Here is a 12,730-nt window from a genome sequence, read left to right on the forward strand (position 1 = left end):
TGAATTGGAGAGACGAGAATGCATTTCATGTGCTGTAGAAATGTGTGACCTCACTCTGAAACTGTATCCCGCAAGGATTCGGTCAATAGGTGTCTGCAAATCATATTCCGAAGTAGGGCAAAGTAGGTCCGATCCAGAAGCAGGGCTCCCCCGCGGCCTGTGGAGTAGAGCAGGGCAGCAGATGGGATTCCCAGTGCCGTGCTGGCACTTGCAGCTGGGGGTGTGGATTCCAGATTCATTCTTTCCCTGCATTCTTCCACATTCAATCGCTTGTCCCATACCTGCACCTAGATTTACAGCCTTTGGGCCTGACTCCCTGCTACTGTGCATCATGTGCAGTCATGGATACCTCGGCTGAAAACTGCTGCTCTTCTGATTCAGCAACATTATACACCTACTTTGCACAGGGGTAAATGGCTGTGCAGTGGAAGAGAGAATCAGGCCTTTCATCTCTGCACCGTGTCCTTGGTCCAAGCGCTGCAGGTGGCAAAGGCTGACTTCACTCTGTAGGTCACATTTTATAACAGCAGCAGCACTTTGTTCCATGGCTGGCCTTCTCCGTGGCTTCTGACTGCTGGTGTGCTAAGGTCTTCGCATAAGATACCAACCCAATTTTGTGTAGCCATGGAAAACACGTTACCCCCTGCAAGGAATGTCCATAGTTAGCTTGATCTCCCAGGTTGCTAATGATTGCTTTGTGACCTGTATTGTGGAAAATTGATATATGTGGCTAGAGATGTATTGATCCATCTACTTCGTCACTCCACCTCTGACGTGGCTTCGGCAACTCTACCGCTCCACCAACGGCGTGGACTAGCTTTATCCGTGTGACACGGCCTTCACTCCAACACACTTTGAGTCAGCGGCAGTGACAATACTTAGCACTGAAATAGCACTTCACATGCGCAAAGCAATGCATAGACATTAATCAATTACAAACACCCCTGTGGGATAGGGAGAGTGAGCTAAAAGTGCCCAAATTCTGGACCAGACCAACCATGATTATTCATCATTTCAGCTGCTTGTCTCAGATCCGTCAGATGGATCTGATGGGAGGATTTTGCCATTACAGCCCGTAAATTGTTCTCAAACAGAGCAGTTAGATTACAGCAAGATTAGCAGTTTAAGAGACCACATCTCAGGAGTGCAGTCTGAAGCAGAGCGTCCCTCTATATTTGTGGATAAGAACCTTGGTTGGCAATCCCACAGAGGTTCCCATTGTTCCTGGACATTCGTATGTACCCTTTGTCACCAAAATATTCACCCCAGCTGTTGGAAGGAGAAAAAACACACAATTAAACATTAAGATACAAAAACACCTTTCTTTATGGGCAGGGTTCCCCTCCCCCATTTTCTGATGTGTTTCAAGCTGTTTAACAAAGTGCATCCAATTCACACTAGTACAGACACATACAAGCACAGCTCTACACAGCTTACTCATGCCACACACATATCCCAGGAGCACGTTATTCTATAGATAAATACGGCTCAGTGATGGATTTTCTTTTACCTGTTTTTCACAAGCCAAAAGTCCTTCCCATCCAGGGTGCCATAGCCGATAACTAGAACCGCATGATTCGTGACATGAGCACATTGTGGATCATCGTAGACTCCTGGAAGGAAAGAATGCACAATCACAAGGGAGGGAAAAAAGCCAGCGGGGAGTTCTCTGCTCGGTAAAGTTGTTGTGAGCAGCAGCACCCACATGGTATCAAGATGCCTCCTGTAGGCGGGTAATAACAATAATCGCTCACTCTTTTCGTCAGTAGATCACAAAGCAGGTCAGTCTCATTATCTCCATTGTGCAGATGGGGACACTGAGGCACAGAGCGGGAAGTGACTTGCTCAGAATAGAACCCAGCTCTCCTAAGCCCCAGTTCAGCGCAGTGTCCACTGGGAAGTTTAATTTCCATGGCCTGTACAATCATTGAAATGCTCCACTACCCTCACCCATCCAGTGAGTTATTTCAGTATCCCAACTCCCATAAACACTGGGAGGGAATCTTCCTCCCACTATGGTCCCCTCACAATGTTCCCTTAAAAGCCCCAAATCCAGAATTCCCTCACCACAGGAACCGAGTAAGAGAGCCACAAGCTGTCTTAGGAGGCTCCGTTCCGAAAGCTCTGGCCTAAGGGGCATGCCAGCCAGGGTTAGGGTCTACAGCAATTCTGTGTGGCGCTTGGGAGCTTGCCATAATTTATGCAACGTCCAAGGCTGCCTAAATTACCCCAGAACTGGGCTGAAAGGCCATTTTAAAGCCACCCTGGGCTGAGTTCGGTGCAACACAAAATTGGAGCCACAATATCTGACAGTGCCCGGAATACAACCCAGTCAAAACTAATTAAAAAAGCACAGGTTAATGTAAGCCACGCCCACTCGGTGCGGCGTTCTGTCCCCCTCTTGTGGTGGCTGGGTCACAGAAAGGTTGATGAGCCTGCCACAGCCTTGGTTAGAAGAGGTTGGGTCTTTCAGATCAAGCAGGAAAGGCTCATGCGTTAAGATTCAGAAGTTCCACGTTCGCTCCCCGCTGCTCACCCCGACATACTGGCATTACATTAACATGAGTGAAGGGTCCACACTGGGGTGCTATTTTAATGACACCCTGTAAGACACCAGCAGGAATTGAACCCGGGGTCGTTAGCCCTTGGAGCACCTTTTGAGCTAAGGGACCATCTCTGGTCATTGGTTATTATTAATTCGTGTTAATTTATCTGCCAGCACCAGACATAGACCAGGGCCCCACGGTGCTAGGCGCTGTACAAACGCAGAACAAAAAGGGCAGAGAGCAGTGAGCAGGGCAGCATCCTCGGGGAAGAGGTTGGAGTGGGGAGTGGGAAGAGGTGGAGCGAGGGCGGGGCCTCAGGGGAAGGGGCGGGGTGGGGGCGGGGCCTCGGGGCGGAGCAGGGATGGAGCACCTATGAACCAAGAGGTTACATGATGGTGTCACTCAAAAACAGCAAAACGTGCTTTCAGCTGCCTGTGGCTTTTATTTTATAATTACTGTCATTTATTGAGGGATCAAGAGATTCCAGGAAATAACAAGAAAACAAAAGCCAGGTCTCCATGGGAAGAGCACAATGTGCACGTCTCCTCAGTAACATGCTGCAGAACAAATAGCAACTTCCTCCACATTCCTTTTCCAATTTAAAGAGACAGTCCACAGAAAGCAAAGGCATCACTGCTTCAAACTATGTACAGTACCGGGCGCGAGGTGTTCTAGCTTAGAGAACGTACCTGATTTGTACAGGAAAAAAGTAGGCTGTCCCGCATCTATGGAGACAGACACAGGTCCGATATTGGCTACAGCATCCTTCAGGGCTGCTTCATCGGCATACGGGAGCCTAACAAACTTGGAGCAGGTGGCGGCTCGCGTGGCAGGGTTATAGTGACACGTTCCATTCTGGCAGTGGCAAAGAGCAGATGAAACAGGGACATTTCAGCCTCTGGCATGAACATCTGACCCACTCGCAGAATTTGTTTTTATCTCCCTTCTATTCCTCTCCGTTGCCTGAATCCCTCACATTTCTTACATCACTGCTTCTCCCTCTGGAGCATTCCTTGTGCCTCTGGGCATCGAGATCAGAGCTGTGACTAATGGATTTTTCAGTTCAGTGACTTACCCAGAAAAACAAACAAACAGAAGAAAACAAAACAAAACAAAAACCTAAAAACACCCACTGGTTTGTTTCAAACCAAAACTGCATTTTTTTCAGTTTTATTTGCTGAAATGAAAAATCGAAAAAATTTCATTTGGTTCAAATGAAACATTTCAAATGTCATTTCAAATGCCATTTCATTTCCGAATGAGTTGTCAAAATGGTTCCTTTTGACATTTCCGGGGAGGGGAGGGACGGGGGGGAAATCAGGGGTTTTTTTGGCCGAAAATATTTGACAAATTTCGGTCAAATTCACAAATAGTTTTGATGCCCTGAAAAGAGCATTTTTAGCCAATTTACTATTTGTCAAATATTTTTTACACAGCTCTAATTGAGATGCCCCAGTGTTAGTCTCTCTCCTTTCCCATCACTCAGGTAAGAAGAAATATGAGGATTCAGCTTTCAATGACAGCAATGAAAATTTGCAGCACATATTTCATCTATAGATTTATGAGCCTCCATGCCTCTATGATAGAGGGAAGTGTCATTAGCTGGATTACACAGAGAAGACCGAGGAACAGACAGAGTTAAGATTACAACCCAAGTGACCTGAGTACAAGTCCCTCTGCTCTAGCCACTACGCACCACTCCCCACCCAACATTGGGATTAGACGCCAGGAATCCTGACTCCAAGTTCTACTGCTATAACCACTGCCTGAAGGCCTCTTCTCTTGTTCTTTGTGCTGACACAAACAGTGCAGGAAGACCCAGCAAAACAGGCCACAAAGAACAGAATGCTACACACTCGCAAGAAGAGATGCCAGCAACAGACTAAGAAAAGGACGATGGAGTCTCTGTGTTTTTGGTGACAGGTTTCAGAGTGGTAGCCGAGTTAGTCTGTATCAGCAAAAAGAACGAGGAGTCCTTGTGGCACCTTAGAGACTAACAATTTTATTTGGGCATAAGCTTCCGTTGGCTAAAACCCACTTCATCAGATGCATGGAGTGAAAAACACAGAAAGCAGTATAAATATTACAGCACATAAAAAGATGGGAGTTGCCTTACCAAGTGGGGCGTCAAGTGCTAACAAAGCTAATTCAATTAAGATGGAAGTGGCCTATTCTCAACAGTTGACAAGAAGGGGTGAATATCAAAGGAGGGGATGTCTACACTGCATTATAAACCTGGGTCTGGGGGACCGGTGCTTGTAGACTCAGTGTTTCCAAGCCCACCTTGAGCATCCACACTGCACTGTAAACCTGGGTTTACAATTGCTGGGCCCAGGTCTCACAGCTGTGCTAATGTGTCCATACTGCCCTGCACAGACCTTCTGACTTGGGTCTGCAGCTTTTGTTGCGCCCACTCTGCAAAATGAGAAGGCTTGGACCCAAGTCAGCAGGACTCAGACTCTGACCCACCCCTCTAGCAGTGTCGTAGGACCTGGGCCCTGAGCGCTTGCTGACCTGAGTCAGGCTGATTTGTGTGTGGATGGAAGGGGAGCCTGAGCTCAAACATGAGTCAGAACCCGGGCTTAGTGTGCAGTCTAGATAGACTCTCTCTGTGTCTGTCTTAAACTTGGATACCCACCTGAGCTGTGTAGGGATAGGAAGCGTCCGAATCAATGCCGTTATTATCGATGATATACTGGAAGGCTCTGGTTATATATCCACCGTTGCAGCCGTAGTTCCCGTACGTAGTGGAACAGTCTACTAGGTTCTGTACACTGAGAGACACCAGGTTTCCAGTTTTCAGTTTCACCTGAGCTTCTAGGGCACCGACAGCACTGAAAGCCCAGCAGGCCCCACAGGCCCCCTGAAAAGCCAGAGAGATGCGCTCAGCCACTGCTGTGAAGGGCACCCATGTCAGGAGGGGAACAGATTGAGCCTCCCACCTGATATTTCACATCCGTAACACATCCTTTGTCCCTCCAGTCCATGGAGTCAGGCACTTTGCTGCCAGGCCGTGGCCTGTAGGTGGAATTCCAGTCAGGTCGGTGGGGAAGTTTCACTCCTGTTAACAAAGCAGCCACTTCCTCGCTGGTCTAGTTAAAAGAACATACACACCCATTCAGACTGATGTCCCCTTCGATGTACAGACTGGCCCCGAACACTGGGGAAATTCAGATACAAACTCTGCGGCTCAGGTTCAACTCTTGTTCATTGATACAGTGTTTTCTTTTATGCAGTAAAAAATATGAGCACGTCTGAATGCTGGGGATCAGCCTGACTGACTCAATAGCTCAGGGGCAGGCAACCTATGGCACACATGCCACAGGCGGCACGCGAGCTGATTTTCAGTGGCACTCACACTGCCCGGGTCCTGGCCACTGGTCCGGGGGGCTCTGCATTTTAATTTAATTTTAAATGAAGCTTCTTAAACATTTTAAAAACCTTATTTACTTTACATACAACAATAGTTTAGTTATATATTATAGACTTATAGAAAGAGACCTTCTAAAAACATTAAAATGTATTACTGGCACGCGAAACCTTAAACCAGAGTGAATAAATGAAGACTCGGCACACCACTTCTGAAAGGTTGCCAACCCCTGCAATAGCCCATGCTGTACTTTGTTTGCCGGGAACTCTGGATTCTGCGATCCTCCACGTGCTAATCCTCCTCCCCCAGGACATTGCTGGGGATAGAACCCAGACTAGGGCTGTCGGAAAGATTTCAGACAAAAACAAATTTGGTGGGGAGGGGGGACTGAAAAATGCATATTTGGGTCAACTGAAACATTGTGTGAATTAACCTTAAATTTGCAAAATTATTTCAGCCGGGGAAAAAAAATTCAAAACTAGTCCAAATGTTTGGATTCAAAATGACTTTTCAGTTCAAATTTTACTTCCATTTTATTTATTTATTTTTTAAAAAAGGTAAAGCAATCTAGAAAACTAAACAAAATGTGTTGTCCGACCCTAAATGAATTGTTTTCATCTTTTTTCATTTCACCATTGCCATTTCAGGTCCACCTGAAACTAACTTTTGATTGATTGATTGATTGATTGATTTTTCAGCCCCCAAACCAAAAAAATCTCTTATTCACAAAGCTCTACCCAGGAGCATCAGCATTGCCAAGTCTCTTGATTTTATTGAGAGTGTCACAATATCTGATGTTTTCCTTAAAGCACCAATGTGGGAGGGTTGTGAGATTGCACAAGAATTTCAGCTTTTTTTTTTTTTTTTTTTAAGTTTCCATCTCTTGCATAGCTGTGGAGAACTGCAGGAAAACATATCTCTTAAAAGGGCAAAACCCAGAGGCAAATAAAAAGAGCCCCCAGATTTAGACTTTTTTTAAATCCCAGGATTTTTAAGCCCCCCATGATTTTAGGCACCTGACTCCTAAATTCTGAATGTTTGGCGTTGGCAGTAACGGGATCTGACGCACAAGTCCCTGCAATTTCAGTTAAAGGAGCAACTTCTTTAACCAGCAGCGGCCTAGCAGACAGGTTGTGTGTTATTCCACACGTGACATTTCTCATGGGAGTAAGGGAGGATGGCAGACACAGTAAGGTAGAGAAGCAGGAACCTGCGGGAATTCCCACACCTTTGAGCTCACATGCACTGTATGTGCAAGGTCACGCTGTTTGGAGGATGCCATTTGATACAGAAACATTCGGGGGGTCACACCAGCAGCGGGCTAGCAGGGGATGGAGTACCTGCACTTAAAAACTCAGGACTACCCCCCTAATGGCAGATTTCCCTCACACACCCCTGACCCAAGCAAGTAGAACAAAGATTTGCACAGCTCTCGGAAGCGGTGACGGGGGCAGGTTGCTGCTGGAGGACGCAGAGGGGTGCTGTGGTTTGGGGGCCTACCTCTGCAGGGCTCATACTGTCCCTGGATTGGCTGGAGCTTATTCTGCCCCTTATTCAGGTACATTCTCTGGCCACGGCACCCCCAGGGAAATACAGATAATTTCCAGATGCCCAGTCACTTGGTCTGTAGCGATATTTTTTTTAACTTACCATGTCTGCCAGGTGGTTCATGCCCAGCTCATAGGAACGCAGCCCCAGTGAGTGCTCGAGGTTATGCAGCATAACGAGCTTGAGGTTCTTTTCCCAGGTCACGCGCCGTTCCCCTTCCTCTTTCTGGAACCAAAGCACAGCCCCCACGTTACTATGCAGTAGCCAGGAGGAAACCATCTCCAGTATAAATGGGTTATAGTTCTACAGCACTTTTTTATCCCTCAGAAACCCACAGTATTCTTGCCAGCAAGTTAAAGAAATATGGGCTGGATGAATGGACTATAAGGTGGATAGAAAGCTGGCTAGATCGTCGGGCTCAACGGGTAGTGATCAATGGCTCCATGTCTAGTTGGCAGCTGGTATCAAGCAGAGTGCACCCAGGGTCGGTCCTGGAGCCGGTTTTGTTCAATATCTTCATTAATGATCTGGAGGATGGCGTGGATTGCAAGTTTGCAGATGACACTAAACTGGGAGGAGTGGTAGATATGCTGGAGGGTAGGGATAGGATACAGAGGGACCTAGACAAATTAGAGGATTGGGCCAAAAGAAATCTGATGAGGTTCAACAAGGACAAGTGCAGAGGTCCCATCCAACCCTGATTTTCTATGATGCCATGATTCTAAGTGCTTTGCAAAAATGTTGCCCAGATCCTGCAACACTCACTCAAGCAAAACTTCTTAGGAAATCAAGGGGAGTCTTAACAAGTTAAGCATGGCAAGATCGAGTCCTTCCCCAACTCCAAAATGCAGCCAGTTCTGGAGTGGTGTGCAGCAGCTTTTTAACAGCACACAGCAACACTACACAACAGAGTTGGACAAGAAGAGAAGAATCACACTGTATCCAATTAAATCATCAGGGGGAATTACAGGGAGGCAGAATGTAATTGCCACCAGGACAGTGATGACACCTTGTAATTTAGGAGGAACGTACTGTAGGATTCTCTAATGACCCCAAGCAGTTGGGGCCTTCAACTAAGCCAAAGTAATTAAGGAGCTGCACATACAATTAGGATGCAAAACAATAATCAAACATTCACAATACAGCTTGCAGCTGTGCAAATCACTGACTTTTTGGTTTGGCAGCCAAACCAAACAATGTATTAAAAATCAGTTGAAGATTTTTGGATTTGGGTCAAACGTTTTATTCCAATTTGGGGCTTTTAAAACCTTTTTATTTAGTTATTCTTAATAGAACGGAGGGAAATGCCAACACAAAATGGCATTCCAAAAGGAAAAGTCAAAACGGTTCATTTATTAAACGCTGAAATGAACCATTTTTTCCCCACTTTTCCATCTTATTTTTTTAAATTTGACTGAAAAAATTTGCCAAAATCGAGACAACTTCCCCAATTGTTTCTGTCAACCAGAGTCTGCATTTTTCCACCAAAAAAAAAAAAAAAAAAAAGAAGAGTTTCGTGAACAATGTCACCTGGCTCTAATATATCCCAAACAAAACACGCTTTAAAAAATCAGCTAACCCCCTGGGATGGTTTAGGCAAGGTGGAGGGTGAATACACTTCTGAAAGCAGAGAGAGTTTTGCAATCTCCAGGAGAAGAGCAGGAGGCAGCGTTCTCAGTGAGAGCTGGCATAGGGCTGGCATGCTAAGATCCCGGATACCTGCTGACCTGAGGGGAGATGGTGACGGAAATCCCCCTCCCGCACTTTAAACCCACAGCTGCACAGAGCCCACCTTGTGGCTGTATTGTTTGCCATAGGTTTTCTTCCAGAGCTCCCAGTGGTTATCCAGCGTCGGGTCTGTGTGTAGATGTGCAGTAGCAGCAGCAGCAAGAGAGGCCAAGAAGATACAAACCAACAGCTTCATTCTGCTCAGCTGGGGGGGGGGGGGGCGGGGAGAGCACGCTGGTGAGAGATAATATCTGCATGGTTAAGTCAAGTGTCTCAATTTCCTCCACTCAGTGATGTTACAAAAGATCCAGCACTGAGTTGCTGAGATTTCTCCACTCTCTGTGCCATGAGCAAAGTGTCAAAAAGCAAACCCTGATCCTGCAGCAGTTCTCACACTGAGCCATCCGGCAGCTTGTACCTCCTGGGGGCAATGGGGCAGGGGAAAGGGCTTCCTGGAACCCCATACGACAACAACAGACTTGAAAGGAAAACAGAGCTGGGTCAATGGATAATATCACCCGGCTACTTCTACAGCTTCTGAACTGGATCTTGGACCTGGCCATGGGCATCAGAGCCTGGGATAAGGTGATCCAGCGGGGAGGGAGGGATAGAGCTAGCGAAAGTCAGAGACGTTCCCAGCTGGGGTGGGAATTGATGTAGCTTCACTGAGGTCAATGAGTTTGATCCCTAGCTGGTGTAAACTGGTGTCGCTCCATTGTGGTCACTGGAGCGAAGCTGATTTACACCAGCTGAGGATCTGGCCCAGAGAGATTTAGGTGAAGAGGACTTGGATTTTCAAAGGAGCCCAAGCGATTTTCAAGGGAGTTCGGCACCCAAATCCCATTGACTCTCACCTAACTCCCCTAGGTTCCTCTGAACACTCCAGCCTAGATAGGAAGATGGAGGGGGTGTATGGGGCTAGAAAGACAGAGAGAGACAGACAGAGAGGGTGTATGAGAATAGATAGATAGAGAGGGTGTATGGCGAGTGAGAGAGGGAGTGTTGAATAGATAGATAGATAGAGGGGGTTATTGGAAGAGAGAGAGGTTTATATGGGGCTAGAAAGACAAGACTGATACACGCGGGTGTCCGCAGATGCAAACTCTCTACAAGCAAAATACAAAACGCCATTTCTTGGTTTTACTTCCTCAAACACATTGTTCCAAACATGACAAAGAGGAGATTTAAAGTACCGGGGGGGGGAAGAAAAAGCCAAACATACCTGACAGGAGTTCGCCCAGTGGAGATTTCTAGGCAGGAATCCTGAACTGATCAGCAGGCAGCAAGAATTCCCCTAAATTCTCCTCCCAAGGTTGGCGCCTGAGTGAACCCTAACACCCTTCCTGCTCTGACTGCAATGCTGAGAAGAAGGAGTTCGGTTTGACCTGCCAGGCTCGTCACATGGGACTGTGAATGAGGAAACGGCAGGACCACTGCTTTCACTTTTACTGTGACTGTATCAAACTAGGGATGTTCACTACGGCTGCAGGCTGATTTTCAGTGCCCAGCCCCGGAGCACTAAAATCAGATGTTTTTCCTTCCCTTCCCAGACCCTAAAGCACATGATTTACAGAGTTAAAAAATAAACTAGTAGGGTCAACATTTTCAAAAGCTCAGACAGGTGCAAACAGTCGCTGGGACCTCCCTTTTGTGGTTTAAGTGATCATCAGTATTATGGTAAAACCTAGAGATCCCAGCTGAGATCAGGGCCCTGTTGTGCAGGGTTCTGCATGAACACAGAGGGAAAAACAGAGCCTGCCTCCCTCAACTCACAAGCTAAATAGACAAGACAGACAAAGAGCAGGGGGAAACTGAGGCACAGATCAGGGAAGCAGTTTGCCCAAGGTCACACAGCAGGGCAGTGCTAGTGCAGGGACTAGAACCTACGTCTCCTGAGTCCCAGTCCAGTGCCTGCTTCATTGGCATTTTGGGCACCCAGCATGTTCACTAAGCCGGTGTCTGGTTTAGCTTCAACTGCCTGAGCACCCAGCATTGAGTGGGATTGTCAGAGCACCCATGCACTTTCCTGGGTGCACAGGGCTAAGCAGAAATGCCCTCTAGGTGCACATTAGCATATGGATATTGGCACTTTGAATATGCTAATGAGGCCTAGAATCCCAACCACAGCCACTGACTTTTTTTTTGCCGGTGGGTGCTCCTCTCCGCCCCCCATTGTTTTCCCCAGGAATTGAAATGGGGGGGGGTGTTCGAATTTACAGGGTGGGGGGCAGGGCCAATGAGGGGTGAGACCGTGAGGGTGAAGTGGGGCTGTATGGCACCGTAGTAAAAACTGAAAAATGTTTCATGACCATTTTATTAGATTTAACTCATGTTTTAAAATCATCACACAAATTTAAGTTGGCTACTGAAGCCTTCTATGAAGCACGACATCTACATCCTTCTTGGTTTCTTATTATAATTTTGGACAATTCTGTTAATGAACTTCTTGACTGCAATGTGTTCATCTTTTGTGGCTTCTCATGTGTCTGGTACTTCCACTCCTTCAATTGATATGCTCATTAGTTCAGTCACATGATCAGGCAGAAGGTGATTTCTTTCAGAACAAAAAATTCTATTCAATGATGAAAAAGAATGCTCAACTGTAGCTGTTGTGACTGGGAGTAGCAAGAGCTGAATTCCTACTTCTTTCATCCCAGGAAACAGAACACAAAGATCGGGTCGAACCACTAGTGATGATGAAAAAGAAGTTGAAATCAAATCTTCATTCATTCATCGTATGATATTCCACTCTGTGTTCAAATTCTCTATTCTGTCCTGAGCACACGGCAGCCCCATTGCTGGTAGTGCCTCACTCCACTCAACTGTCAGTGTTTTATAGAACAGGGATCTGTAAAAGCTACTTAGAGATTGAGTAGAATCTAGAAGTCGCTGTTGTAGATTTTTAAGAATCAAGTCTGTGTACTTTTCAGTTGTCTTAAACACTTCTTGTCCTCTTCACTTAAGGATTCAATATAAATGCCTTCATTAGTCAACTTCTGGACTGAAGTCTTTGCTTCTTCCAGTACTTTTTCAATGGATAGCTCTCTGATTGATCCAAATGTAGCTTCTATTGCTGTACAAAGATCTACTACTGTTGTAGCAGATGCCTGGATGGCATTGTTTAATGACCCAAGTGGTTTCAACAGTAGACTTACAAGAGGGAAAATGGCAATAGTCTTCTCTGAACGTAGTAGCAAAAGTAATCCACCAGCCTCACTAGTTAGATCCATTCCATCTTGGTAGATACTTTCCAAAGCCAGTAATAACATATTATAATAAATGTATTATACTTTGTCAGATACACATATTTTATCTTATACTTTATATGCTTTTAAAGTGTGTATTAATGTTTCAATTTCAATTCAAATTCCCAAACAATCACTACATTGGCATCACCCAACAAGGCAAATTCCTCACCTGCGAAACCAACAGGACAAATCATTTCCCCGAGTCACGGAACCTGGCGCCGAAAACATCTGGCTGGTGGGATGGCAAACGCCCGCCTGGCTGCTCTGCACGGGTCTGGAGCCCTTGCTCC

The 12,730-nt window shown here is 46.2% G+C and overlaps 1 protein-coding gene across 1 annotated transcript; it reads right to left on the reverse strand.

Annotated features, from left to right (window-relative positions):
• Window positions 1-1,169: 1,169 nt before the first annotated feature.
• Window positions 1,170-10,537, reverse strand: LOC135892169 (cathepsin S-like). Its single transcript, XM_065419879.1, has 8 exons — window positions 10,415-10,537; window positions 9,257-9,389; window positions 7,567-7,689; window positions 5,489-5,638; window positions 5,185-5,409; window positions 3,236-3,401; window positions 1,511-1,613; window positions 1,170-1,269 (listed from the first exon to the last, which is right to left on the reverse strand). Exons 2-8 carry the CDS (start codon window positions 9,386-9,388, stop codon window positions 1,170-1,172), a joined length of 999 nt encoding a protein of 332 aa, XP_065275951.1. The 5' UTR covers window position 9,389; window positions 10,415-10,537.
• Window positions 10,538-12,730: the final 2,193 nt, after the last annotated feature.

This window comes from Emys orbicularis, chromosome 20 (genome assembly GCF_028017835.1).
Source record: "Emys orbicularis isolate rEmyOrb1 chromosome 20, rEmyOrb1.hap1, whole genome shotgun sequence".
Lineage (NCBI taxonomy): Eukaryota > Metazoa > Chordata > Testudines > Emydidae > Emys > Emys orbicularis.